The sequence below is a fragment of the Lepidochelys kempii genome, chromosome 26, assembly GCF_965140285.1.
Source record: "Lepidochelys kempii isolate rLepKem1 chromosome 26, rLepKem1.hap1, whole genome shotgun sequence".
Taxonomy (NCBI): domain Eukaryota; kingdom Metazoa; phylum Chordata; order Testudines; family Cheloniidae; genus Lepidochelys; species Lepidochelys kempii.
Window position 1 is genome coordinate 8,831,128 of NC_136405.1, and position 25,322 is coordinate 8,856,449.

Below are 25,322 nucleotides of genomic sequence, written 5' to 3' on the forward strand. Positions count from 1 at the left end.
TGATTTTTTTAAACTATCTGTTCGACAGAAAATTTTGCAGCTCTGGCTTTCCATTCTGATTCCAAGTGATTTCCCCCTCCCACTTGTGGGATGGAAATTCTGGTTCCCACTCAGCTCTAGTTAATGGGGTTTAAAAACACCCCCCACCACACACACACCATAGCGTAGGCACACCTATGGAGATCAGTAGTACTAGGAGCCAGAATGTAACCACTCTATTATAATTTCTAACCTGAACTGATGTACCACCTGCCAAGGAGAGGCTCTGCTGGTTTTCCACCAATTTAGATACAGACGGTATCATTTAAATTTCAGATGTGCAGTAATGTGTTGATTTTCACATTAAAGACATACTCTAGGATACTTAAAAATGCTGGGCTAGATCCTCCTCTGTGTAACTGATTCAAGCCAATGGAATTATGCTGATTTACGCCAGCTAAGGATCTAGCCCTCTGTGTTGTAACCAAACAGATGTCTTTCCCCTGTTTCTAAAAAATGCCTTAAAATTTTCAGAGAAAAACATTTAACAATCCAACATACCTGTCACTACTTTCCCTTTGCACATTTCTCTCAGGTTGGGTAATAAAAAGCAATAGAAGCCACTTTCAGTTCTTTTTATAGTCAGTTTCAAAGTAAGATTCTTAATGTTACCACATGAATGTTTCCAACTCCTTTAGAGAATGTTTAGTTCACTTTAAAATAACTATTTTAACTAAAATAACAACTCTAAAAGGAAAAAATAATACATATTTAGTGCCAGATGCTCAACTAGTGTAAGTCAACATAGCTTCACAAACATTCAAATCGGCAAAAGATTTGACTTAAGTGAAACATAAGCCATGCACATTGGCCACAAGAACTGGTATGAATTTCAGAACTTGCTAGCAGCAGCTGGGTGCAAGCTAGCTCCCATTTTTACTGCAACAGGCACCATTCTGGTTCAGAGAACATTAACTTCTATTTACTATGGTATCATACACTTTAGGTACTCACTCTTCAGAATCTGGGCAGAAGCTGCTTTTTAGGGTCCAGTGGTCATGGATATCCCCATAGAGCAGCCTGGATTACAGCATAGTTTCAAATGCTCTGGTAACTCCTTCAAACCCAGCAGAGCGCACAACCACAGGTGAAAGGATAAGTCATTAAGGTCAATTGTCTGCTCCTCAGCTGTTCCCTCTCCTCACAGATGCTGCTCATGTGACTTCCACCAGCCTGGGAAACCTCTGCAGAGCTCCAAACAGTTGCAGCCCACTGACTGGCTTTTTCAAAGAGGAGCAAACAAGCCATCTTTTACTGGCTACAGATTGTGCCCCAAACAGCAAGCCCTTTTAAGGGAGCCATGGGAAGCTCTGAGACAGGCTTAGGAAAACTTTAGAAGCATGATTTTTAGAGGGGCTGAGTTTCTCCCCTTGACTTCACTTAGAGCGGTGGCCCTAAAGTGCTACGAAAGTTCATGAGTCTTGCAATATTTTGTGTTTTCTCTTAAAGCCCCAGCTCCTGCAGTCGTGGGACTGTGAGATTCCCAGCTTTCCTTTGAATAATACTACATTTCTAGTCTTTATGATTTCAGACAAAAGCTTGAACATGTGACTCCTACAGACTCAAAACAAATAGAGACACCCCCCAATAATTATTATTCATAAAACCCATGATCTGGGGTCGGGGAGAGGGGTCCTGAGTCAAGATTTCTGAATGTGTGGACTTCTGAATATCAGGCAGTGTAACTTCTGGGATCAGGGAAGAAGAGAATACTGGTGGGGAAAAAGTAGTTTTTTCCAGTTCCAATTCAGCAAAGCCCTTAAGTTCATGCTTAATTTAACCCAATTTTTTTCAATGGGTGGGGTGCACCCCCCTAGGGGTGGGCCATGGAGTAACATTCTAAAGGGGTGTAGCTAGGCTTCAGACCAGTCGTCCCCACGGGGGGAGGGAGGGAGTGCCGACCAGCTCTGCTCCTGGCCCGGGCTGCTGGCCCCGCGCCCAGGAATCTGCTCCTGGCCCCACACCTGGGGAAATGCTGCCAGCCATTGCTGCCCACCCTGCATCTGGGGCTCTGCACCCGGCTGAGGGTCCGTTCCCACCCCCAGTTGTAGCCCCGGACTCAGCCTCCTTATTCCTGTCTGCGTCTTCCCCCTGCTGGCTACCAGGGCAAGAACCAGGCAAGAAGAAATCTCTCCAGGCTAATCGCCTTCTTTGTTTGAGAGGTACTATGGGATCCTTAACAACCATTAGCAGCCAGGATCCGAAGAATATAGACTGAGGCAGCTACAATGTTTCATATTTACAGGGAGGGAATTGAAATAACTGTATAGGGAAGGATCATTATATTGTTTCAACCGGTATATTCACTCTCCCTCCTCATCTTTTATTATTTATTGTTTCTACTGCAGTATTAAACAGAGACTTCAATGAAGTTTGGGCATAGAATCATAGAATATCAGGGTTGGAAGGGACCTCAAGAGGTCATCTCGTCCAACCCCCTGCTCAAAACAGGACCAATCCCCAATTTTTGCCCCAGATCTCTAAATGGTCCCCCTCAAGGATTGAACTCAGAACCCTGGGTTTTGCAGGCCAGTGCTCAAACCACTGAGAAAGTGACCTGCAAATCATCCCCATAGCACTTGGAGATAAACTGTAAACTAATTAATATCAGAATTATTGATTAAAGGCAAATATTTTGCAAGGGATTTATATGTAACGCTGTCTCCACTGTACAGTGGGCAGCTTTGCTTTATAAATCATTGAACAAATGGGGACATGCTCAAACAAATACTTTCTGAATGTTTGCCAACAGTTTATCTCATATAACGTACTATAAATATGTCACTAATACTATCTACGTTCATTATAAACAACAGTATACATCTAGCATGGCTCAGAAATGCGTTCATTCTTTTGCCACATAGGTAACACTTATGAAAACATCTTTGGGTTTAATGGCATAAAACCTGCAGTGCCTCCCTCTCGTCAACACTTATGGTCCACTTGTTATATTTTCAAGTATGCCCCGGTAAGCTTTCTCCCCTTCAAGCTTGGGAGGGTCAGCCCATAAACATCCACGAAGCCACTCATCCTCTTCCTTCAAACTCCCCTTTGACAATGGTTAGGCAGCAGGTATGCTGAGACCACGGCCTGCCATGCCAAATAATATTGTCTCTCGGTATTTTCCTATCTATCTGTATCTACCTATTGCCTCTGGTCTCATGCTTAGTCTGCAAGTGCTTTAGGTCAGGGCCCATCTTGTTTTTCCCTTGTGTTTGTACAGTTTTTTCCAGAATTTTCCTTTGCAGAGAATTTTGAAGTTTTCAGGTTTTGCTCTGATTTGGAATGGAGCCAAATTTCAAAATCCTTCATGAACCGGCATTTCTGTTCGCCTCCCAGCTGTCAAGCTCTGCCTACACGACAAATTACTTCGGAATAACCTACATGAATGTGAATAATCCACACCCCTGAGAGATGTAAGTTATACTGACCAAAGTGCCGGTGTAGACAGCACTAGGTTGGTGGGACATAGATACCACCTCTCGTGGAGGCAGGAGTTATTAAGAGCATTCTTCCACTGGCTTAGAGTGTCATCAGGTGCTGGATTATAGACATAGCCGAAGAGAAGCTGTTGTGAGATATTTTTCAACTGTTGGATTTTCTAAGCCTGAGCTGTAGATAAGGACTCGAGCCAGTTGAAAAAATTGAGTTGACAAGTTTTCTGTCAGAAAATGTTTTGACAAAATTGAATTTTTTGGGGCAGGAGGAGGGATTTCATTTTGGATGAAATTTCATTTCACAAAAAAAGGAAAAAAGATGGTGACATGTTTGGACGCAAAGTTTAGATTTTACACTGTAAAACATCCTTTTGTTTTGAAACTTGATACAAAGCCTGGAAAAATAAAAAGAGGGCAAACGCTCAATAAAGCATTTTGAAGTTACTCAAAAGAAATGCTTTGATTCAACTGAACCATTTAAAAAAAAAACAACATTTTGTGAAAAATGCCAAAATGTTGGTTTTTCATCCTGATTCGGGATTCCCTCCCACCCCCACCCCCACCCCACAGGCCATAAAATCACTTTTCTGAACAAGCACTAGAATCTGGGAAGTTGACACAGGCGGAAGATGCTTTTAGGGACAGGTGGCCATGAGAGTCTTACTTGAAGCAGTTGCTGAGATCAGGAACAGACATTTTGCAGGTCAGGCCATGTAAGGTGTTTCTGGAGCCAGTGAACTGACAGAAACCATATTGAAATGTTTACTAGCCTTGGGTGGAAAGAGACCAAGGTCAACTGGTCTAATGCAGCACAGGGGCATTGCCTTCAGTGAGTTAGGTAGCCATATCCTATTGAATTTAGCCATCCTCGAAAATTCCGCCTAAATAAATACAACACACCCACCTCTGCATCGATAGCTAGAATGAATTATGTATTGTTCTAATGCCCATGTGAGACATTTTTTAAGCTATTGTCCTATATATATTTTTTTAAACTCAAGGAGAGAAAATCCCAAGAGGACTTTGAAACAAAATACTTTTTTCCTCTTCATCAATATCCCCTAATTCCTAGCCTTCCAAGAGCACACTCTTAGCAAACAAGAGTACTTCAGATCACGAGGGAATCTGGAGTACTGATTGAAAGGAAGTCGTGAGTTCTCCTAGCTGTTGCATTAGCAGTTACCTATCTTTTTTAAACTCACAAACTATCACCAGAAGGAAGATTACATTGGTAAACCTTACATTTTATATTATTTATTATTAATTAATATTCAGTAGCACCCGGACGCTCTTAGCTCACATCAAAGCCCCACTATTGACAGGACACTGGAATGGGACTCATGAGACCTGGATTCAATTCCCAGATCAGCCAGTGGCCTGGATGACCATGGCCAAGTCATGTCCCTTCCCATGCCTCAGTTTCCCCATCTGTAAAATAGGGATAATGACACTGCCCTCTTTTGTGAAGCGCTTGGAGATCTAAAGATGAAAAGTGCTGTGTAAGAGCTGGCTATGATTATTGTGCTCGGTACTGTACATTCACAAAGTCCCTACTTCGAAGAGTTTTCAATCTAAATAGAGAAAACAGAAAAAAGGTAGCAGGGGCAAAAATGAAATGTCTTTCCCATAGTCTCTTGGCATGGCAGTAACAGAATAGGAAATAGAATCCAGGTCCCCTGACTTACACTGCAGTGTCCTAACGACTATATGTAGACAGATAGGGAGAGAGTACAAAGAATATTGAGAGTGCAAAGAAGTCCTTTGGCAATCTCTATTTGTACCCGCTTCAGAAAACCTCTCCTGCTACCTGTAGTTAAATGATAGAATGAAAACAAACAATACATTTAATATGTTGCTCACTTAAGACATAAGGCTGCCTTAATAGCTTTTTGGCTTGATGTTTTTAGAGCTCCTAAAAAGCATCATCTCTTTGTAGCTAGCAGATAATGTGCAAATCCATCTTTGCGGTCCAAAGAATGCCTGGAAACTGCAGAGTCAGCACTGTCAGAGCACTTGGTAGCTATGTTGCAGGGAGGAAAAGATCTGTGGAATATGTCCGGGCCTCAGATGCAGTTTATTTTCAGAGAGCTTGAAAATGTCCTGGTACAGTATGCCATTTAGTCAGCAAAACAGGGGTCTAATGTATCCCTTGACTTCGGTAATGAGCAATACAATTCACTCTAAATTAATCTGACCTGCCTATATATTTTTAATATGCCAGTCACCATGGTACTAAGAACTAGTGCAACAAGATGGACATATCCATCCACTATCTCACTGATGTCCTACAGAATGTGGCTGCAAGGTTGACACACTCTTACTCTTCCTTTTCTCTCCACTGCCCTTCCTACCTACCCACTCAATCAACCAACATTTCTATGTAGATCTTCCATTGGTATCACATGAAATATCATGGCTGGAGGTTTAAAGGGCTGGCTAGTTCTGGGACCAGTATTAGCATTTATAAGTATACACGTTACAATATGGGGTAATCAAATCTTATTCTTCAGGCTCTGAGCGAATTCACCATACTGGCCAGGAAGGAATTTTTCCACGTTGATACAGCAGTGAACAGCTCGATTTGGGGAATAAGGAGAGATTTTCATCTTTTCCTGTAATGTCCAGAGATTGCATGAACTCCACTGGGAGCTTCACTATCTCTATTGATTTTACATGGAGGCACTCAGATATTCTGATGATGGGCAGCAGTATGAAACCCTAAAATGATAGATAGATAGATAAAGATTAGCCCCTTCATTTTGAGGCATCTCAAGTTGGGCACCCTAACACTGATCTGTCCAAAAAAAAAAAAATCACTCACTGAAAATTTAGGCCCTGTTCTTTAACATTCTTTTCTGCTTCTCCAATAAGCTGTCCCACACAAAGCACCCACAAAGCTCAGCAATGTTTCCCTCAGGGACTTTTTTTCCAACCTCCTGGAGGAAAAATGATCTTATTCATTCAGATTTCTAAATCTCAGAGCAAACTATTTCTGGCCCTTGTAATGATCCCACTTCTCTCTTTCCTCTCCCCCCCTCCCCTTTTTTTTTTCCTTTGGAAGATCTTACCCGTAACCCTAACTGACAGTCTAATTTCAGTGTCCTACCAACACTTGACTTGAATACTTAAGGTTACATGCCAGGCAGCATTCAACTGTGGAAATAGCCACTTGTCAATCTTCTCTCCCCTCTTACATAAACTATTATTTGATCAAGTCAATGGCTGTCCTTTGCTGAAGCGCACAAGATTTGGTTCATCAACTCTGCTTTGGAGGTAGGTGTGAGCAGCAAAATCTCTTCTAGCTCCTGGGAGCATTCAACAGCCAATTGTGATCTCTAAAAGAAGCCTGGGTTTTCTATTTTTTCAAGAGTGCTGCATCGTTTGGGAGGCAGCCCCAGTGGAACCACTGTCAGCATGTACTTAGGAAGAAGTGCAGTGAAACTCTGTTAGTGAATTCCTGTTTGCTCTGAGCTGAATCACGAATAACCTTACAGAAGGCTTGATTCTGCCTGGGTCTGACCTCGGCGAGCAACAAGAGGCTGTGTACCAGGAACCGCCATTCCTCCTTACAGACAGAATTCACTCAAGGTGTGATGCTTTGAGGTTCAACCCAGACCAGTCCAGTGTTATGTCACTGCCTGCCCTGCAATGAGTGCCTTCCCTGCTGTGCTCACAACCCTGACACGAACAGCCAGCCTACAAACGTGCAGGACACACCCTGACTTCCACAGTCCAGTTACTTTTTGCAGGGTGACCCAGAAGCCCCTCCAGTCCTGAATTTTCCCCAAACCGTCTCCCTACAGTGTCCAGCCCGCTCCTGGAACACTCACAGACATTAAGTTTGTTCCTCCTTTAAAGAGACAACACACTGCAGCCTGTTAGCGTAAATAGGCTTCACACACCATTCCCTGAATTGGTTTATAGCAAAAGTAAAATGAGTTTATTAAACAAAAGGCATAGGTTTCAGTGATACCAAGTATAAGGAATAAAGATACAAAGGGTTGCAAGCAAACAATAGTAAAAATATGCTTCTAAAACTAAAACTTAATTTCAGCAAGTTTCAATCTTTGCCTAAGCAAGTTTCTCACCTAAACCCATTTTTTCAGAGACTTCAGGCTCTTGGCTGAATGATCCAACATTCTGTGATTTCAAAAGATCTGGCCCCTTCAATCCCCCCAAGTGATGGATACCAAAATGGCTTTCCTGTTTCTGTTTAAAGAAAAGGAGTACTTGTGGCACCTTAGAGACTAACCAATTTATTTGAGCATGAGCTTTCATGAGCTACAGCTCACTTCATCGGATGCATACTGTGGAAACTGCAGAAGACATTATATACACAGAGACCATGAAACAATACCTCCTCCCACCCCACTCTCCTACTGGTAATAGCTTATCTAAAGTGATCATCAAGTTGGGCCATTTCCAGCATAAATCCAGGTTTTCTCACCCCCCCATCCCCCTCCAAAAACCACACACACAAACTCACTCTCCTGCTGGTAATAGCTTATCCAAAGCGACCACTCTCCCTACAATGTGCATGATAATCAAGGTGGGCCATTTCCAGCACAAATCCAGGTTTTCTCACCTCCCCCCCATACACACACAAACTCACTCTCCTGCTGGTAATAGCTCATCCAAAGTGACCACTCTCCCTGCAATGTGCGAGAAACTGCTGAATTGGAATTCATTTGCAAATTGGATACTATTAATTTAGGCTTAAATAGAGACTGGGAGTGGCTAAGTCATTATGCAAGGTAGCCTATTTCCCCTTGTTTTTTTCTACCCCCCCACCCCCCGACGTTCTGGTTAAACTTGGATTTATGCTGGAAATGGCCCACCTTGATTATCATGCACATTGTAAGGAGAGTGGTCAGTTTGGATGAGCTATTACCAGCAGGAGAGTGAGTTTGTATGTGTATGAGGGTGGGGGGGTGAGAAAACCTGTATTTGTGCTGGAAATGGCCCACCTTGATTATCATGCACATTGGAAGGAGAGTGGTCGCTTTGGATGAGCTATTACCAGCAGGAGAGTGAGTTTTGTGTGTGTGGTTTTTGGAGGGGAGTGGGGGGTGAGAAAACCTGGATTTGTGCTGGAAATGGCCCAACTTGATGATCACTTTAGATAAGCTATTACCAGCAGGAGAGTGGGGTGGGAGGAGGTATTGTTTCATGGTCTCTGTGTATATAATGTCTTCTGCAGTTTCCACAGTATGCATCCGATGAAGTGAGCTGTAGCTCACGAAAGCTTATGCTCAAATAAATTGGTTCGTCTCTAAGGTGCCACAAGTACTCCTTTTCTTTTTGCGAATATAGACTAACACAGCTGTTGCTCTGAAACCTCTTTCTGTTTATATCTCTCTGACTCTGTTATCAGAGGCAGGAAGCCTTCCTGCTGTTCTTCCTTTCCTGTTGACTTCCTATCCCCCTGATGATCTGTACATAAATAAGGCTTCCACAGTTTTGATTCCATAATGCTTAATCTACATAAGAGACAGGGAGATAGCTACCCTTCCCTCCTCTCCGAGAGAAAACTTGTTTCTTGCTGTGTTTGGTCACAGAGTATAAAGCTTAGTATCAGTGAGTATCCATAATCCCTTGTCTCGTATTAATGCATACATTTTACAATGATACTAATCACCAGTGTATCATAGGCTTTCATAAAAGACCTTATTGATACACTTCTATAATACAGTAATATTGTATACATTCAGTTGATTTATCATTTGTTCAGATCCCCTGTCTGTATAGTCCAGTAAACTTTTTAAATGAATTCTTCTGAAGTGTATCCCCAGATAAAGTTTCTCTCTCCTGCTGCGTGTAGACCCCATGTTGTCTTGTTAGCTTTGTTTACCTTGTATGCAAATGTATTTTCATTGTCTCTGCCTGGGGGCCAGGCTGATCAGACAAGCAAATGCACATTCCTTTGTTTGAGGCAGACTGGGTTTATGCATTGCTTTAACACATTTCAAAACCATGATTCTAGCACATATTTCTAACTCTTTGTACATGCCCCGTACATACAGCATGCAAAGATTTTGGGACCAGCGTGTTATCAGTTTGTAGATGATACCTTATATGACACTTTTTAGATACAGGTTATGACAACAGTGTTTTAGGTGCAATGAGTATGTCAGGTCTCACATGAGTTGCTGACAGAGTTGTGAACCACCAGTGGGCCTGCGTGTCACAGCAGTCCGCTTCCTTTTGTCTCAAAGGACGTTCAGGGAGAGACGGGACCTTGGCTTCGCCTGTTCCAATGTACCTGCCAACAGAGGAGGCTGGCTGTGATGGGCATGGGGTGGAAATGGGCAGGAAGCTGCACCCTGTAATGGGCATGGTAACAGGCATTCTGCCCATTTACAAATCCTTCTGGGGCTGTACAACTCCACACTGTTCCTTACTCTGCACCTCCAAGGCACGGCACAACACAATCATGAGGTCATCCAGCCTTTGGAAACCCTGGTGCCGTGATAGAGAAATCCCTAATTTAGATATAAGAAGGACCTTCCTTAGTCTTTATTCAGGCACAGCTTCTATTTACTTAAATTAAAGTTTTGCCTTTGGGGGTATTAATTATGGACTTCAAGATTTGAGCTGCTGAATCAAATGATTGTTTTGATGGAGTAAGAACAAGGAGGAAACTAGGATTTCGCTCAGGGATAGTCAACAGTATTGCCAAGCAGACCGGGTGCCAGCTCGTGCCAAGGTCTCCATTTCTCAACTGGACACTTACAAATATATAGCTAGAATCAGTCTGGCTCACTCGTATGTCAGTACTGCTAAAATAGGATTAGAATTATAAGAATGTCTTTTAGACTTAATTGAATGGTTGTTAATCTCATTTATAACATCTGTATCCCTTACTGTAAGGTAATATTTAAGCAGTTGTGTTGTGAGCCTCGGTCACTGTGTAAGTTACCAGACAAAAGAAAGACATTCACTCGTGTGAAATGCTGAACTCCAACACGTATTACATCCTGCCCAACAGAAAAGTTCCATTGACACCAGATGCGCTACGATGAGATATTAAAGAAGAAAAGACATTGGTTGTTTTTCCCTTCCACCCCCGTGAAGACAAATCATGCAAGTGGATATCTCTGTATTGCTTGGACTGAGGCAGACAAGATTTACTTGGCATATGCAAGAGATCCCCAGTGCTTAGCCTGGGTTAGCCCTAAAGGACATATAGATCTTAATTAGTATAGAAGCTTCTATTATTTTCTTAAACTTAAGTTTGTAACTCATTTGTGCATATATGTTTACCTGCTTTAACCTTTTAAATAACTCATTTCCTTTTCCTACTTAAGAAATTTTGTATAGTTTATTCCAGGATTGGCTACAAGTCCTGTCTTTGGTGTAAATTCTAAGATGCAAATGACCTGGGGTAAATGACTGGTCCTTTGGAAGTAACCTGAATACTGCTGTGATTCTTGGTGTAAGGGACCATCTATAACAAAGGTATGAACACTTAGGTATTGAGATAATTCAGAGAACCCAAGGGGACTGTCTGTGACTCCGTGTGCAGGCTGTTATCGTGCCTGAGGGAGTTTACATTTGATAATTAGTTGGTGAAATCTAAGTATAGAACTCTCAACCAATTTGGGGATTGTGTTCTGGTTCTTAACAATCTAGCCTGAGGTTGGTGCTCATGCTCTTGACAGGATTTCTCCCAGGGAAAGTTTGCTGCACAAGCACCCGAAACGCACGTGTAAGATGCCAAAAAAAAAAAAAAAAAATCATGAGACTGACTGCGAAAAAAATCACAAGATTTAATTTAAAAATGAGGGTTTCTTTTACTGGGTTTTTGAGTCTTGAGAATGTGCTTAGATCACATTTTCAAGCTCTTCCCTGCAACCATGAATGCTAGAAACTTACATATTTTTAGGATGAAAGCTGTCATTATACTGTATTCACATGACTCCAGGAGATGAGGCTTTAAGGAAAATATAAAAGATCATGAAATTAATGATTAGAGCAAAGGAGTTGGCAACACTGATTTTAGCTCTGTTACACTCAGCATTTAAAATTTAATAGAACTCTGTGTCCACAACATTCTCTACAAATATTAACCGATTAATCTTCAGGATATGCCCAGGAAGAAAGAAAGTACAAAGCAAGTCAGCAGGACTCCAGCACACATGTAGAAGAGGCAAAAGTAAAACGTTATAGGCAACAAAATGTTTAGTCAGTATCTGCTTGCATGGTGACTGCAAGCTGTATAGGCAGATGTTAGCTGCTCGTCCTGGAGCAGCAGAATCATTAGTGTCAGCAGAAATTCACATCAGTTGTAAGCAGCTTTCCATGCGGCTAGAGTATGAAATATGGCAAAATTCACAAGATATTGACGTGCTGCCAACATTGCATTCAAAAATTATGAGCCCCCACCTCCAAATTATTTGATTGCTTTAAAATTAAAAGATTTAACAAACAAACAAAAACACGCTCATCGTCCTTTGGATTATTTTTATTTACTTTCTCTTTTTTGAACTTGTAGAGTTCACCGGAGTCACATGTTCAAGCTTTTCTTTGCAACCCTGAAGGGTAGAAACTTTAATTTAAAAAAAGAAAAAAGTAAGCAGAGATTCTCTGGTATACATATGACTCCTGGAGCTGGGGCTTGAAGAAAACATAACATATGCTAGGAGCTGGCAATATTGGATTCATTACTTATTGAATAAAGAAAAAGACACCTTATTCTGTCTCTGATATTGCTAGGAGCAGGTTGGCAGATACACCACTGCTGTGTACTGGACTGAAGCAGAATTACACAACTGTGTGCCATAGGCCCTGAGAGATTTTCCTTTTGTTTTAGGAGTAGTGGGAAGAGAGGTCTATTTCAACTGTTGCCACAAACTTCCAAGTACCACAGCAATAAAAACAGTGACAACCATAAAGTCACAGTTAGCAGCCATAGATTTCTTACAATCCATTTGTCAGTAATGGGTCTGATTTTATTCCCACTGAAGTCTACGGGAGTTCTGTTTTGCAGCTTACTGAAATTTACTCCTGTGCAAAAAAGCCAATATGCAGCCAATTTGCTACTTGAATCCCTCTTAGGGCCAGATCCGAAGTCCACTGAAGTCAACGGGAGTCCACAAGAACATAAGAATGGCCATACTGGGTCAGACCAAAGGTCCATCTAGCCTATTATTGTGTCTTCCAACAGTGGCCAATGACAGGTGTCCCAGAGGGAATGAATAGAACAGGTAACCGTCAAGTGATCTATCCCCTGTCGCTCATTCCCAGTCTTTCCAATGACTTCAGTGGGCTTTGGACCAGAGCTTTAAGCCTGATTTTGAACGCTTAAATGGTGCACCACCCTAGTGCCGTCCCTCGACATAGGACTGAATTTCACTCTGATTATTGTAGCCTGTGGGTTATCAGCATGAACATGCTTTTACCATGCTGTCCCCTATGCATGCTGCAACCTTTTCAAGCCTCTTATTCTATCCTCCTTTATGTCCTTCTCAGACACCCACTTCTGGCATGCTGTTTACAGTGAAATGAGCTGACTTGTACATTTCCCTATTCACTTTCCACTAACCTCTGTCTGTCTGTCCCAAGATTGAAAGCTCTTCAGAGCAGGGAGTCATCCTTTCTCGAATGTCTGGAAGCCGCCTAGCACATTGAAAGCATAAACAATAATTAATAATGATAGCAGAGACTCCTCATTCCATTCCAGAACAATGAGTTGGCTGAAAGGTCAGAAGGGACCATTAGGGTCCTCGAGTCTGGCATGACGTGGGCCACAGCATTTCACCAAGTACCTCCTGCATCAATCCCACATATTAAGGCTGGACTAGTACATGTCCTTTTAGAAAGATGCCCAATCTTGATCTCAAGACTTCTAGTGATGGAGAATCCACCCCAGCCTAAGTCGTTCCCAGGGTTAATCACACTCACTGTTAAAAATGTGCATCTTATTTCTAGTTTGAATTTGTTTAGCTTCTCCTTGCAGCTATTGGATCTTGCCTAATAGATTAAAGAAACCTTCTCCCCATGTAGATGCTTCTAGACTCTGATAAAAATCACCTTTTAACTTTGTCGTAGATAAACTAAATAGACTGAGCTTCTTTAGCCTCAGGTTTTCCAGACTTCAAATCATTCTTGTAGCTCTTTTCCAAAAGGTGATAGGAGGCTTTGGTGATTCTTCCCTTAAAATCAGCCGAGTTACCATGTAACACATCTAGAGAAACCATTCAAACATTATCTTGGCTGTGGTGTCCCAACCACAAAATAATATGTTTATTTTTTTCCACCACTTTTTTTGTCCTTTTATTGATAAAATCTACACAAAAGCTAACTCATCATAATAATTAATTAAAAAAACAAACCAAAACGAATGCTACACATTCTCCTGTGTTTTAGAAATTGTGTCGGCTATTGAGTTTCATTGAAATGCTCCTGCTTTATGCATTTCCTTCCAATCCATTTTGGGCACATTGTATCCATTTGGGTACCCAATAGTCCATTATTTTTTGCCCATGACATCTCTGGATTGTAAATGTGTGAACTGATATTCCATCAGGTTTCCCCATTTTTAGAGCCCAAATGGTAATTATAATGTTGACAATGGAGCATGATGAAGATAGTAAAAAATCCAAAGCACCCTCCATAGTGCACAGCATGGGTCTTAAAATGTACATGCACCCAAGGTTTTTGTTTGTTTTTCTTTCTTCCTTTGTTCTGCTGCATCAATTGCCAACGTCCTTTTGGTTCAACACAAGCTGTAATGCCCATGTTTGGAGTTCAAAATATTAGCACTTGACCCCTCCCCCCGAAAAGTAAAATAAAATAGCCATCGTTTTGTTGTTTGATTTAAAAAAGAAAAGAAAAATCAATTTAAACAAAGCTTTTAAGAGTAACAAACACTTAATAAAGAAGCTATGACTGACCCACCTTGCAACCTCCCACCTCGTTTTTACCTGTGGTTCTCCTTCTCAAGAACCGTGCAACGTAGAAAAATCAAATATACAAACAGAACTCTTAATCCATCCCTTTATGTAGCTAGAGTGAATCTATTTTTAATAAGAACTTGACAATCTCTCTTTAATATTTACAACAAGGAGTCTGTTTGAAAGTTTTAAAGCAAAGAAAATCTTCAAGTTCTCAGCGCTGAATTGCAAGACAGAAATTCCACACTTTTCTTTATCCCTTTTCCTTTTGTTTGTGGTGGAACATTTGCAACTGGAATGGTAGATTTTGTTTGTTTTTTTTCTTGTCCTATTCTCTTCTGAGATGGAAGTCCCTCAAAAGAATTCCCTACTCCCACCCATTCCCGAAGAAGCGGTCTCAATGATTAGTTTGGTATTCTCTCAATGTAAATGGCTGGAGCGGCTGAGCGCGCAATTGTAGCTATGAAGCTGTGGTCTCGACTGAGGTCCAGGTTGGTGGTCTCAACCTGCTCCACCCGGGAGATGGTGTCGTACGCCTTATTTACATGGAGAGGCTTGTGGGCCTGGCAGTATCCGATCACTGGTTGGTCATAGCTGTAATAGGGCAAGGTCTTCATGGGGTGAGGCACCTGCATCAGAAAAAAAAACAGAGACAAAAAGAGAGAAACATGTGAATGATCTGCTTAACTAGGTGTTTGTACAGCACCAAGGACAATGGGCCCTTGGATAGGTCGACCGCTTGGCAGTAGCACGATATAGATGTTAAAAAATAACAACGTTAAAACACTTTTCAGAGTCTCTCTGAATCCCTTTCATAGAGGTCTAATTCTGCAGCCCTTACACTTAGTGGGTAGCACTTATGCTTAATTCTTACTAGAATACACAAGACTATTTGAGTTCCATTGTAGTCAATGGGACTATTTGTGGATGGAACGCAAAACTGTGTAGAGGGCTCAAGTGCTGCACAGACCCATCTATCCTGGATCTTAATCCTGGATCTCTGGATCCCAAGGCCTATTCTAGATCCCCTCTCTCCCTTTTATTTGAATTCCTTGGTAAGCATCTTTCCATACCCTGGCATAACAAACGAAGAATTTTAAAAATACCCCATACTTTTAAACGTTAATCCTAAAAACTAATATAATTAATAGCAAAACATTAGATACAAATCTTTTCCTATCTGCCTTTGCAAGTAATTTAATAATCTGCAGGAGATGAGCTGATCAAATTGAAAAAAGCCTGCTCCATGGGGATGGGGGAGAATCTACAGGAAATACAAGTTACAGTTTATTCCGGTCGTGCTAAAGCTAAACTCACCACAGCTGGAGATATGCTATCTTGTAACAAATACTTCTTTATAGTCCCTTCCAAGCTTTAAATGAAGAGCACAGAGCCAGTTCATCATGACTTTTCATTGCATGGTATACTTCTTCTAGACAGGTATGAAAATGCAGTGCATCTCAGAGCTATTAATGCTAATTATAACTTTTATTGTGGTAGAATGAATGTGACACGCTGTACCTCAGAATAGCACCCTGTACCCCTTTATTCATCCTTCATATATTAATGTGATATTTCATACACATATGCCATGTCAGATATCATATGAAAGGTCATGATCTGCCGAAACCACATGTTCTGTCAAAATATGTGTATTATTAGTGTGTATGATGTTATGAAATTCTGTTGTATGGTTGTTACTGAAATATGCTGTACATTTGCTAGGGACATACAAAGGACCCCCGCCCAGGAGGGTGTTCAATGACCATTAATCAGCAGAAGAGTTGTAATCAAGGGATTTACAATTCAATGAGGGCTGCCCAAGCACCACACAATTGGGACTGCTCAACTCTATGACTCAAAAAGAAAAGGAGAACTTGTGGCACTTTAGAGACTAACAAATTTATTTGACCATAAAGCTTTTGTGAGCTGCAGCTCACTTCATCGGATGCATTCTATGACACAGTTGCACAAGACAACACCAGGGGGATTGCTCAACCCAGTGACTCAACAAAGCCCACCAGGACATGTCTGGGCAACTGTCTTCTAGGCACATGGACTAAGGATATAAAAAGGGGTACAGTGGCAACATGTCTTGGCCTTTCTCCTCCCCCACCTACGCTGGAAGCAACAAGAACGCTGAGAAGATGAAAACTTCAGCTGAGCAGACTGGTCCAGGCCTGTGTATTGAGACCTGTAACATCCAGTGGGGTGAGAACATTGCTTGATCTAAATACTGCCTAGTGTAATAAGATTTAAGATTTAGAACGTGCGCTTATCTTTTATTTTCTTTGGTAACTATCTCTGACCTTTTATGCCTACCACTTATAATCACTTAAAATCTATCTTTCTCCAGTTCATAAATTTGTTTTATACTTTACCTAAAACAGTGTATTTTGCTTGAAGTGCTTGAGAAATCTCAGTTTAAAAAAGCTGGTGCACGTCCTCTCCACACTGAGGGAGGGGAAGACTGGGTAATAAACGTACAGTGGTCAGGCTTCTGACCAGAGCAAGATGGTGCAGCTCTGGGGTTCAAGGCTGTGGAGCTGGGGAGAATTGGCTGGTGCCTTTCTCGGAGTGGCTCTGGGAGCATTCATGCAATCCAGCTGCGTGTGGGGCTCTACATGCTGTTGTGCAGAGTGATAACCGCACCTGGTCACTAGCAAAGCATTGTGGTCACAGCTGCTTGTCACTAGCAAAGCATTGTGAGAGACAGCACAGGCTGGAGAGTTAAGGGGGCACCGTGGTAGCCCAATTCCAGGTTGCCCCCCCCCCCGGGGGATCCCATCACAACGAGTTCCTCCTGCATTCAAATCTAATAGGTAGTAGTTTTGTCCTTTTCCTCTACAGAATGCTGAAGGGACTCCAAGACACTCCCAGTTGTTATTCAACTGACAACTTTTTCATCTTAAATGCACCAGTGCAAAAATCTAGCCACTCAGAAGACTTTGAAGGCACAGCCGAGATCACTTATGTACCAAATTGAGCCCTGAGGTCAGCAGATACAATTCTCATTTGAACTGGGATTTGCACCATTTTACAACCGTGTTTGAATTTGTCCATAGCTTTTAAGGTGGGTCTTTATGATACAAGAAAAGCCAAGGACTGCTCGTTTTCGGTAGACCTTTGTGATTGAGGTCCTGTGCTTTACAGTAATAATATACAGTACATTAACCACCTGGATCCCCCTGTGTACATCATTGTTTATTCCCCCTTCTCCACACAAGAGTTAAAAGAATCAGAATCACAGTAATATCCCTAAATGGCATTTAAATTAAATGGCATTTTCCTTGTCAACCAGTTCTCAGTACTTTTCCAAACCATCCCTTGATCAATTCAAGGTGTTTTCTCTCTTCAGCTGACAGGAACAATGCCAGTTAAAGAAACAGTTTTGCACATTCCTGAGATCCCACTGAGAGCTTGTCTAAACTGAGGATTTTTGCAATGATGTAGCTGATTTTCATTTACACTAGGATCCCTTTACACTGCTGCGTTAGCTTACATTTATTCCCATTCCGAGGCTTCTTTACACTGACCGAGTGGTATGAAGAGACCTCCGTGCAAATGAGAATAAGGCCTGTAAGTACTTTTCAGAGAATGGGCCTGATTGTGTAAACTGTCAGTCATATGGGCAGTCCCTATTGAGGTGACTAGTTGTAGGACTGTTCATGTACAAGGAAAATTTGGCAGGATCAGACCTTATTATGCGTAATGCTGAATAGTGTTGAGGAAATTGGTCATTTTAAAACAAGTTGAAGCTATTAGATTTTCTATTTAAGCACCAGATGGGAACTTGATCTAAATTCCCATACAAGGAATTGATAAACATATTAAATCCAGTCTCCAGAATAACGAATATCTTGCTTCATTAAAAGAGTAAGGAAAGATTTATGGTTAAGGCAGCAGACTAGGACACAGGAGAATTAGCTTCCGTTGCTGGCTTCTGCCATAGCCTTTCACAAGTCACTTAATCTACTTTACACAACAGTTCCCACACTGTAAAATGGGGAAAATGCTACTTAAACTTAATGCTACTTAAACTTAAATGCTACTTAGACTGTAAACTTTTTGGGGCAGAGATGTCTGTACAGTGCCAAGTTCAATGGAACACCTACCTCAGTTGGGATCTTTCTCACCTGAAGTACAGACCACACCCACTCTAGGTCTCCTTCAACCACCATGCTTCATTATACTGTTCCAGCCGGCCCGTGTCCTGTGGTGCTCTTTAGATATTTACAAGTCCCAGCCATATCGCCGACTTGCTTCTCAAGGAAGGGAGCAGTGCTAGCAGCCATTACTGCCTTTCTTCCGGCCCTCTGCTTCCCCCTTTCCAGGGCTTCCTTCCTCTCCGTTCATCTGTTCCCAGCTCCTGGGGTTGCCTCCCCCTCTAATTAGCACTTCAGCTGTAGCTCCACTTGTTAATTGATTCTCTAATTAGGCCCCAATTAACCTATATTGCTAGGGATTTGAGTGACAGTGCTGAGTCAGCTTCTGACTCAGCACGCTGGTTACAGGCCTCTAGATTGCTACTGCAAAACAAATAAACTACAATTTAATCATTCAAAGCGCAAAAACAGGTTACTATAAATACTGTAATAAACACAATAGTACCTAACATTTCTACAACACTTTGCATCTGAGGATTTCAGAGCCCTTTACAAAGGAAGACAAATATGATGTTAGTCTCACTGGGCAGATGAGTAAACTGAGGCACAGAGCGGATACTTGAAAGGAAATCAATGACAAAGGCAAGAACAAAATTTTTATATCCTAGCCGCTAGGCCTATGTTCTATTTGTTGTACCACTCTGCCGCCAGTAATTGCTGCAATTCAGGCTACAAAAGTTTCTAAATTTGGCTTTGGAACATAGCAAATTGTAATGAAGACAAACAGTTGCTTAGGTAGGAGTACAACAGATACAGAAAGTGCTTCTTTCTTTTATGATGAATCATAATATCCATTCAGTCTTTGGCTAAGTGTACTCTTTCATTATTACACTCTAGGACAGCCCAGTCCAGTAGACTGCGTGAGACAGAGACATAGAATGAAAGATGATGAGATATTTGTCACAAGACCATTCGCCAGTACATATCTGTTAGCCATCGTTTCTAAACGAATTATTTCCTTTTCTAAAAGTTGTACTGTCCAATAATATTTATTTTCGTTTAAACTGATAGTTTATTTAATATAGGGAAATAAAAGTACCTTAAAATGAAATATACTCCGATGTCACTGAGATTTATAGACGACAACTTTTTTCCAGTTAATCTTTGTACTCAGAAGGGATAATCTAACTTCATTTTAAATGTTTTTGTATAAGGCCAAATACAGTCCCTGAAGTGTTGCAAATAGTTGATTAAGTCAATGAATGAGGTGCTATCTGTTCTTCGAAGTAAGCTTTGACTCTATCAGCCAAAAACATATTATGCTAGAAGCACTAAGTATTCAGAAAGGTTTTCAGCTAATGGGCTGTATTAATTAGCTGGTATTAACTTCTGAAGTCTTCACCTCTGTAGATCTTCCCACTAAATGGTCTAAACATTGCTGTCTTAACAGCCACCCACTTGAAACAAACATTCCATTACAAGCAAAATTTACATAAACCTGTATCTGAGGGATTAACATAAAAGATTCAGTGGGAGAAATTTAGGAATGCAAATCTTCCCTTTCAAAGTGAAATTAACATTGGAGAGGTTAATGGCTCGACATCCTCATGGCTGAATAACAACTGCACTAAAACAAGCAGAACAAAGCTGAGTGTACCTGACACCAAATGAAATTCTGGAGCAGCATTAAACATATGTTTCTCAGGGCTTCATGCTTGTTCAGTTTTCTCTTGAATGCTCAATAGTGAGCCTGATTCTCCACTGGGTTGGGCCCCAGTTCATGAGAGCATGTAAGCACATATTTAAGTTCACCCCTATTCAACAAAGCACTTAAGCATGTGGTCGAACTTTGATGAATACGAATGGACGGCAGAATTCGGAAGCTGCACAGATTTTATGGGGGCATAACTCTGTTGAACTGGAATTTTCCTTGGCAAAGAACTGCTAAAACAGAATGTAAAATCTGGGCCAATAGTTTTGCTTACCTACCTCAGAGAGCTGCCAAGCGAGTGAAATACCTAACGTGTAAAGTGCTGTGATGAAAAGCGTATGATGCTAGTGCTACCGGTCTAATGAGAAAAGACTTATTTGAAAATTCTTTCAAAGGCTAGAATTCAACGTGGGCTCACTCTTTCTACAGCAGGGTGCCGCTAATTAACATAATTAATAATCAGTCACTCCCAATGATGTTTAGATAAGGAGGTGCCCTTGGTAAGAGCTGATGTGAGGAGGTAGGGAGCACTGCAGTAAAAGTGAAAAGTTTGTTTTTACACAGCCCACAAAAATACAAAACTAAATCTTCACCTTCATCAGCTATCACTTGTCCATGTTTTAGGGCCTGATCTGGTGCCCACTGAACTCAATGAGAGTGTTTTCATTGGCTTTAGTGGGCTTTGGATTGGAAATTCAAAAACACAGGGGAAAAAAAAGCCACCGTGGCTCAATAGCCATGTAAAAGAAGCAGTGAGAGATAAAGAGGTATATTTTAAAAAGTGGAAGTCAAATCCTAGTGAGGTAAATAGAAAGGAGCATAAACACTGCCAAATTAAGTGTAAAAACGTAACAAGAAAAGCCAAAAAGGAGTTTGAAGAACAGCTAGCCAAAACCTCAAAAGGTAATAACAAAATGTTTTTAAGGACATCAGAAGCAAGAAGCCTGCTAAACAACCAGTGGTGCTCCTGGACCATCGAGATACAAAAGGAGCACTTAAAGACAATAAAGTCATTGCAGAGAAACTAAATGAATTCTTTGCTTCAGTCTTCACAGCTGAGGATGTTAGGGAGATTCCCAAATCTGAGCCATCCTTTGTAGGTGACAAATCTGAGGAATTGTCATAGATTGAAGTGTCATTAGAGGAGGTGTTGGAATTAATTGAAAAAAGAAAAGGAGTACTTGTGGCACCTTAGAGACTAACCAATTTATTTGAGCATAAGCTTTTGTGAGCTACAGCTCACTTCATCGGATGCATACTGTGGAAAGTGTAGATGATCTTTTTATACACACAAACCATGAAAAAATACCTCCCCCCACCCCACTCTCCTGCTGGTAATATCTTATCTGAAGTGATCACTCTCCTTACAATGTGTATGATAATCAAGTTGGGCCATTTCCAGCACAAATCCAGGTTTTCTCCCCCCCTCCCCCCAAACCCCACTCTCCTGTTGGTAATAGCTTATCTAAAGTGACCACTCTCCTTACAATGTGTATGATAATCAAGGTGGGCCATTTCCAGCACAAATTCAGGGTTTAACAAGAATGTCGGGGGGAGGGGGGGAGGTAGGAAAAAACAAGGGGAAATAGGTTACCTTGCATAATGACTTAGCCACTCCCAGTCTCTAAGATCTTCTACACTTTCCACAGTATGCATCCGATGAAGTGAGCTGTAGCTCACGAAAGCTTATGCTCAGATAAATTGGTTAGTCTCTAAGGTGCCACAAGTACTCCTTTTCTTTTTGTGAATACAGACTAACACGGCTGTTACTCTGAAACCTGGAATTAATTGAGAAACTTAACAGTAACAAGTCACTGGGACCAGATGGCATTCACCCAAGAGTTCTGAAAGAACTCAAATGTGAAATTGTGGAACTATTAACTGTGGTTTGTAACCTGTCCTTTAACTCAGCTTCTGTACCCAATGACTGGAAGACAGCTAATGTAACACCAATATTTTAAAAGGGCTCTAGAGGTGATCCCGGCAACTACAGACCAGTAAGTCTAACGTCAGTACTGGACAAATTAGCTGAAACAATAGTTAAGAATAAAATGTCAGACACATAGAAGAACATAAATTGTTGGGCAAAAGTCAACATGGTTTCTGTAAAGGGAAACCATGCCTTACTAATCTACTAGAGTTCTTTGAAGCGGTCAACAAACATGTGGACAAGGGGGAATCCAGTGGACATAGTGTACTTAGATTTCCAGAAAGCCTTTGACAAGGTCCCTCACCAAAGGCTCTTAAGTAAATTAAGTTGTCATGAGATAAGAGGGAAGATCCTCTCATGGATTGAGAACTGGTTAAAAGACAGGGAACAAAGGGTAGGAATAAATGGTACATTTTCAGAATGGAGAGGGGTACCAAGTGGTGTTCCCCAAGGGTCAGTCCTAGGACCAGTCCTATTCAACTTATTCATGAATGATCTGGAGAAAGGGCTGAACAGTGAGGTGAGAAAGTTTGGAACTTCAAAAAGATCTCACAAAACTAAGTGACTGGGCAACAAAATGGCAAATGCAATTTAATATGGATAAATGTAAAGTAATGCATATTGGAAAAAATAACCCCAATTATACATACAATATGATGGGGGCTAATTTAGCTACAACTAATCAGGAAAGAGATCTTGGAGTCATCGTGGATAGTTCTCTGAAGACATCCACGCAGTGTGCAGCGGCAGTCAAAAAAGCAAACGGGATGTTAGGAATCATTAAAAAAAGGGATAGAGAATAAGACGAAGAATCTCTTATTGCCCTTATATAAATCCATGATATGCCCACATCTTGAATCCTGCATACTGATGTGGTCTCCTCATCTCAAAAAAGATATACTGGCAGAGAAGGGCAACTAAAATGATTAGGGGTTTGGAATGGGTCCCATATGAGGAGAGATTAAAGAGGCTTGGACTTTTTAGCTTAGAAAAGAGGAGACTAAGGAGGGATATGATAGAGGTCTATAAAATCATGAGTGGTGTGGAGAAAGTGAATAAGGAAAAGTTATTTACTTGTTCCCAGAATATAAGAAATAGGGGCCACCAAATGAAATTAACGGGCAGCAGGTTTAAAACAAATAAAAGGAATTTCTTCTTCACACAGCACACAGTCAACCTGTTGAACTCCTTGCCCGAGGAGGTTGTGAAGGCTAGGACTATAACAGGGTTTAAAAGAGAACTAGATAAACTCATAGAGGTTAAGTCCATTAATGGCTATTAGCCAGGATGGGTAAGAAATGATGTCCCTAGCCTCTTTTTGTCAGAGGGTGGAGCTGGATGGCAGGAGAGAGATCACTTGATCATAACCTGTTAGGTTCACTCCCTCTAGGGCACCTGGCATTGGCCACTGTCGGCAGACAGGATACTGGGCTGGCTGGACCTTTTGTCTGACTCAGTATGGCCATTCTTATGAACCTTGTTGAATAGCCACATGTTGAATATCCACATCCACATTGTAAATCCATGCTCTTTCTTTTCCTCTTTTAGTACATTACCCAAACTTGATTCTGCAAAATGGTCAGGGTGGTAGACTTGGGAGATCCGCCTTCAAGTCCCTTCCCTGCCATAGACTTCCTGTGTGATCTTGGACAGGCCACCTAATCTCTCTGTGCATCAGTTCCCCCATCTGTGAATAGGGGATAATAGCACTTTTCTACCTAACAGGGGTGTTGTGTGGATACATACACTAAAGATTGTGACAGGTTTCAGAGTAGCAGCCGTGTTAGTCTGTATCCGCAAAAAGAAAATGAGTACTTGTGGCACCTTAAAGACTAACAAATTTATTTGAGCATAAGCTAGCTCACGAAAGCTTATGCTCAAATAAATTTGTTCGTCTCTAAGGTGCCACAAGTACTCATTTTCTTTTTGAAGATTGTGAGGCACGGATATATCACATTGCTGAGAATAAGATAAGTTACTTAAGACAGATAGGAAGTTATGCCCTTTCTGAAAATCAGTAAGGTGTCTCAATTTGGACATCCAAAAATCGAGATACCTTGAATCACTAGTTACTTTGGAAAATTTGGGTCTTGTAGTTAATTATATGGGCAGAACTATAATTTAATAATTTCCAGTACTGTTTGCTCATGTGCCTAAATTAGAAAATAAACACTTTTTAAAAAAATATTCCCAGACCTGGTCCTCTCACTCAGGTGGAATAGCTCAATGGCCATCCCATTGAGTTTTCTTCTGCAGAAAACAAAAATAAAGCATGAAAGTTCTCAGCCAGGTGAGTGCTCTGGTTGCCTGCACCATAGCGCTTTGCAGTTAAGATAAACCCAATTTGCACTTCATTTGTTTCCTAAACAGGTATTTATCTAATGGTACTTGTTGAACAAACAACATTAAAAAGAAAAGGAGTACTTGTGGCACCTTAGAGACTAACCAATTTATTTGAGCATGAGCTTTCGTGAGCTACAGCTCACTTCATCGGATGCGTACCGTGGAAACTGCAGCAGACATTATATACACACAGAGATCATGAAACAATATCTCCTCCCACCCCACTGTCCTGCTGGTAATAGCTTATCTAAAGTGATCATCAAGTTGGGCCATTTCCAGCACAAATCCAGGTTTTCTTACCCTCCACCCCCCACACACAAACTCACTCTCCTGCTGGTAATAGCCCATCCAAAGTGACAACTCTCTTCACAATGTGCATGATAATCAAGGTGGGCCATTTCCTGCACAAATCCAGGTTCTCTCACCCCCTCACCCCCCTCCAAAAACCACACACACAAACTCACTATCCTGCTGGTAATAGTTCATCCAAAGTGACCACTCTCCCTGCAACGTGCATGGTAATCAAGGTGGGCCATGTCCAGCACAAATCCAGGCTTTCTCACCCCCCCCCCTTTTTTTCCGGGGGGACACACACACACACACAAACTCACTCTCCTGCTGGCAATAGCTCATCCAAACTGACCACTCTCCAAGTTTAAATCCAAGTTTAACCAGAACGTCTGGGGGGTGGGGGGTAGGAAAAAACAAGGGGAAATAGGCTACCTTGCATAATGACTTAGCCACTCCAAGTCTCTATTTAAGCCTAAATTAATAGTATCCAATTTGCAAATGAATTCCAATTCAGCAGTTTCTCGCTGGAGTCTGGATTTGAAGTTTTTTTGTTTTAAGATAGCGACCTTC

General features: G+C 41.4%; 1 protein-coding gene across 6 annotated transcripts in view; it reads right to left on the reverse strand.

The window, feature by feature from the left end:
- Positions 1-11,264: 11,264 nt before the first annotated feature.
- Positions 11,265-25,322, reverse strand: part of LRRTM4 (leucine rich repeat transmembrane neuronal 4) — a 405,526-nt gene continuing 391,468 nt past the window's right edge. The window contains exons 3-5 of one of the 6 annotated variants that reach the window (XR_012156304.2): positions 14,376-15,000; positions 13,509-13,662; positions 11,265-13,094 (exon numbers count right to left, since the gene is read on the reverse strand). Coding sequence is in view for 1 of the 6 variants with exons in the window: in XM_073325136.2 (XP_073181237.1) it covers positions 14,776-15,000 (225 nt within the window). In the remaining 5 variants the exon portion in view is untranslated. The other 5 variants (XR_012156305.2, XR_012156303.2, XM_073325136.2 and 2 more) reach the window with 5 other exon arrangements.